The 5,310-nt window shown below is 39.0% G+C and overlaps 1 protein-coding gene across 1 annotated transcript; it reads right to left on the bottom strand.

Moving 5' to 3' along the window:
• Positions 1 to 583: 583 nt before the first annotated feature.
• LOC145681723 (protein GVQW3-like) lies at positions 584 to 1,015 on the bottom strand. The gene has a single exon (XM_081753336.1). The coding sequence runs from the start codon at positions 1,013 to 1,015 to the stop codon at positions 584 to 586; it is 432 nt and encodes a 143-aa protein (XP_081609462.1).
• Positions 1,016 to 5,310: the final 4,295 nt, after the last annotated feature.

The raw sequence follows: 5,310 nt of genomic DNA, 5'->3' as shown, positions 1-5,310 counted from the left end.
CAATTTATTTAGGCCCTGTAAATAAAACTGTTTTGGTTGGGTGTCAAACCATGAGTTTACTGCTGTAATTGCTTCAGAAATGGTGGCGAATTTTTGCCCCTTCAAATGTTTCTTTAAATTTGGGAATAGGTTGTAGTCTGATGGAGCCAGATCAGGTGAATATGGCGGGTGGTGCAAGTTTCCAAATCCTAAGCTAGCCAATTTTTGCATCGCAACATTGCTCTTGTGAGGAGATGCGTTGTCATGAAGGTAGACAAATTTTCGGGACAACTTTCCACGGCGTTTTTGCTTCAGCTCTGAGTGAAGCCTTTCCAGTAATGATGCATAGTAAGCTCCGGTTATGGTGTTACCTTGTTCTAGATAATCAACAAAGACTATCCCATCCTTATCCCGAAAAACACTGGCAAGAACCTTTGAACTTTATTTTTGCACACGAAACTTTTTTGGCCTCGGTGAACCACTGTGAGCCACTCTTTTGATTGTTCCTTTGTCTCTGGATCATATAAATAGATCTATGTTTCATCCTCCGTGACCAAAGTTCCACAAAATTAGTCCCTTCCTGCTCAAAACAGCTCAAAACCTCTTAGGAAGCAAGCACTTTTGCACGGTTTTGATCGGCTTGCAAACATTTCGGCACCCATTTGGCAGAAAGTTTGTTCATGTGCAAATGATCGCGAATAATGACACCAACGCGTTCACGGGATATACCTAGGTCCTCTGCTACACTTTTAGCAGAAATTCGTCTGTCTGTGACAATCATTTCATGAACCTGTTCAATGAATTCTGGCATAATCACTATGGATGGTCTCCCAGGGCGGAGGTCATCTTCAGTGCCAAAATGGCCTGTCTTAAATTTCACAACCCAGTTCTTCACTGTGGCATAACAAGGTGTATGGACCTCCAATGCTTGTTGCATCTCACCATGGATCGCCTTTGCAGATTTCCCCTGGAGGAAGAGGAACTTCACCACCGCTCGACTCCCAACATCGTTGAACTTGTTTGGCTGCCCTGCCATCTAGAGCACTCACCTAAAACAAATAATTTCCTTAGTGCCAGTGTTTTAATATTTCGTCACAAACATATAGACACATGTAGCTTTCAAATAAAAACAAACATTATAAATATCGGAAGGGGGCAAAGCTAAGGATTTCCCAGCACGCCCTCGTAATAGGACAATCAAAGTAAAACTTAATGAACATTCTATTTACCTTATTTAGGCTCACGTTGTCATCATGTGTGAATTAATTTCGTAGCTATCCATTTTGAATCAACAAAATGCTGAAGTTGTTCTTTTGCTGTATAATGGATTTAAATACTTCGTATGAAATACCTTTCTAGTCATGTTGATAATAATTTTGACGCGTAAAAATATGGTAACTGAGCAGTGTAGTCCAGTGCTTTTGGTGGCGAGGTAAGTGTGGTGGGGGAATCTGAGGTCATTATTTTACATGATGGTTTATGCACACGCCAACTGTACGTTCTGACCTTCATAACCTTGTTATTGCGTAAAAACGTTGAAAATTTCAGAAAAACGGCTGTCTTCGCAGGAATCTGGTTATTCTTTTGTCAAAAATATATTAGGTAATTTCAGATCTACAAGAACTATACACTTAAATGTGATGTCTTCTCTTCAGTATTTTTACTTCCGCTTAAACGTAAGTAACGGGAGAACTAAATGATGCGAAATTGTGTTTGTTTAAATTAATATTCAAGAGAGAAATAGATATTAAAACTCAATGACACTGAGAAAGATACATTTTATTTATTAAACAGAAATCAAAACTTAGAAAATTTTCCACATCTTTCTTTCTCACAGACAATAGAGGATTTAGCTGCCACCTATACGACTACAATATAATGCAAAGATAAATATGTAGTCGGTCGTGTGATTAATTTTTCAAATCACCGCTCTTTTCTTCCCAGTCAAATTTTAGACTTTCATATTGTTCTACTTTAATTACTTTAGATTCGTGATGTTAGCACTATTACCTATTGATTGAGATCACCCATATGCCTTTCGAATGCAAAATTCTTGAAAATGTCCCGAAACCTTCATAAGAAAAGGTATTTAAAAAACATTTGGGTTTCCCTGTTGCAGCTCTACGATAGGGTTTCCTGTATGAAAGGTGAGTAAAAAAAATCTGTGTTGTAATCTACCTATTTACCTAAATTTATTGACCTGCGATCTGTGACGAATGCAGGAGAATAGTGTGAAGTAGGCCATAGGACGGTTAGTAGGTTAGGTATGAAGAATGGCGACCCCCTCCAAAGAAAGGAAAATACATTAAAAAGAAATATAGAAGATTGTGACATTTTTAGGGAGTAGGATAGAAGATATGTTCTCATTTACGTCTGGCCCAAATATGTCAAGTTTTGAGGCCAATCCAACATGACTGCCAGCCACACGTTCGGGACAGTGTAAATTGATATTTCTGAGTTTCTTTGCTTCTTTTTGCATTTACAACAGAAGTACCTCTGAGTAAATACTTCTCCGCAAGTCATTATGAAGTAAAACACATTTTCAAAACACATGTGAAGTTATGTCTCAAAATAATGAAGCTGTCGAAGTCTAATTTATAAAAGAGAATGTCAGTTTGTGTTTGACCGCATTACGCAATAACTACTGAAGCAATTACGATGAAACTAGACATGGTAATCAACTTTTGGCTCCCCTTCCTTAAGGATTTTATGATATTAAATTTATTAAAAGACACAAGGATGTTCTAAATTTATTAAAACACACAAGGATGTATGAAACCAAAAAGCATCCGAGCATCGGCACGTCTGATTGGCTATTCTCGTTTCTATCATCATCTGATTGGCTATTTCCGTTTCCGCCATGATTGTTGGCTCAAAACATTGCGATCCTATTGGGCGGAGTGGGCAGAGTAGGGGTGGCGAAACTGTGACGTTAGACTTCAAGATTTTGTTGTAAGGGAACATCCTCTATTTTATAAGATCCCTGAAAACACATAACCTTAGAGGGAGCAAGGGTGATAATTTATTCCAAAAATTTAACATATTAGAAGCCCGTCAAATTAGGAAGATTAAATTCAATATATAAAATGGTCATTAGAAATAAGGGAACATAGGTTCCCCTCGTTTTTGAAAATTTCCGTTTTTAGGGCGAGATGGTAATCCAGAAAACAAAAGGCCGTTTAGCTATAGAAAATGTAAAACACAATATTTAGTTTTTTTTAAAGTAATTACGTTATATAACTGAAGCTTTGTCCACTACTCAACATAATCACAACCTTCATTTAAACACTGGTTAATTGGTGTTGTAGGTATCATCTCTGTATATATATATATATATACCGATCAAACTACATATTCAGGTGCCTATATATGTTCCGGCTTAGAGAGAGTACACCCGTTTTCAAGGGGCAAAAAAAGACCGCAACTAACTTGATGGTTACCCTGTGTGCAAAGTGCCGCCAACTATCATCGGTACGCTGTCACCTTGTGGCGGATATCCGCGGAAGTGAAGGGAAAATGACTGCCAGCATCGTTTTGCTTTCGGTTCCAAGCGGAGAGCCACCTGCAAGCGGAAGCGAACTGGCTGCCCTCGTCGCAAAATTAGATACTGTACCAATTGTTGTTTTTCCGACAGGTGGTGTTCGAGAGACTTTTTGACTTTACAAATGACCGCTAAATGATTGTGAGAACTTGGTAAAGTCCGCTGCTAGAATATAAGAACAACAGGTAGCAGCACTGCTACTCGTGTAACTGTTGTCACGCAATTCATAAGCTTACAAAACTATTTCCTTTGCCGACTACAGCTGGACATTTTACGTTATTCGTAGTAGTAGTGGTCGACGTATGGCTCGCCGAGTCAGCAAAAAATTTTGTGACGTCATAGGTCAAAGGTCAATGACCTTGGCCCGGGGTCAATGACCTAGGGGTACCTAGGACCACCCCCTCTAAATTTTGGCAGGGGTACCTTGGCCCACCCCTTAAATTTTGGCAGGGGTACATAGGACCACCCCCCTTAAATTTTGGAAATTGCCAAATCTAAAAATTTGGTATGGTAGCCTAGGACCATAGTATGTACCTCTATCAGTATTTGGGGTCTATGTCGTTCCCTTTCATGGGTAAAAAATTGCCAAAAATTGAAATTTCGGGGGTTTTTGACCTAATTTATCCCCTTTGATGAGGTGTTATTACCTTATATAGTTATATGGGCGTATACAGGGGTTCATTACCTTTCATAAGACATGGGTATATTTGTGCACCCCGGGAGGGGTACCTTGGCCCACCCCTTCAATTTTGGAAATTGCCCAATTTCAACATTTGGTATTATAGTACAGGACCCTAATATGTATTATGATAAATTTGGATGGTCCACCTCGTTTCCTTTTAGGGGTACCAAATTGCCAAAAATATAAACGTAAGCAATACGTTGTACCACGTGTTTGGTTTTTGGCTCAATTTATCCCCTTTGATGAGATGTTATTACCTTATATGGTTATATGGTCATGTATAGGGGTCCATTACCTTTCATAAGACATGGGTATATTTGTGCACCCCTTGAAAAATTTGGGAGGGGTACTTTGGCCCACCCCTTAAATTTTGGAAATTGCCCAATTTCAACATTGGGTATTATAGTATTGGACCCTAACATGTATTATGATAAATTTGGGTGGTCCACCTCGTTCCCTTTTAGGGGTACAAAATTGCCAAATTTTAGTACAACCACATGTTTGGTTTTTTGGCTCATTTTATTCCCTTGGATGAGGTCCTATTACCTTATATGATTATATGGTCATGTATAGGGGTCCATTATCTATTATAAGACATGGGTACATTGGTGCACCCCGGGAGGGGTACCTTGGCCCACCCCTTAAATTTTGGAAATTGCCCAATTTAAACATTTGGTATTATAGTACAAGACCTCAATATGTATCATGATAAATTTGGATGGTCCACATCGTTCCCTTTTAGGGGTACAAAAATTGCCAAAATATAAACGTTGTACCACGTGTTTGTTTTTTTGGTCCATTTTATCCCCTTTGATGAGATTCTATGATTACAGGGGTTCATTTCTTATCATAAGACATGGGCACCCTTCTTAAATTTCGGCAATGGGGGTCCACTGAAATTGTCCAATTGAAGCATAGTACAGGACCTCAATATGTTTCGGTGGTCCTATTACCAAATTTGTTTAGTACAACCACGTGTTCGGTTACTGACTCAATTAAGGTTATAAGGTATGGATGGGTATCCCCTTTCAATTTGGTAGGACCCTTCGGGTGTAGTACAGTCACGTGATCGATGATTTGGTTTTAATGCGCGACGAGGTCCCTGGTC

Source organism: Thermobia domestica, chromosome 3 (assembly GCF_964235325.1).
Source record: "Thermobia domestica chromosome 3, izTheDome1.hap1.1, whole genome shotgun sequence".
Classification (NCBI taxonomy): domain Eukaryota; kingdom Metazoa; phylum Arthropoda; class Insecta; order Zygentoma; family Lepismatidae; genus Thermobia; species Thermobia domestica.
Note: the sequence above shows the minus strand (reverse complement) of the source record. Positions and strands in the feature narration are given on the sequence as shown.

What these genes read in the sequence shown, in the direction of transcription:
- LOC145681723 (XM_081753336.1), bottom strand. Translation starts at nt 1,015, where the DNA reads ATGGCAGGGCAGCCAAACAAGTTCAACGATGTTGGGAGTCGAGCGGTG.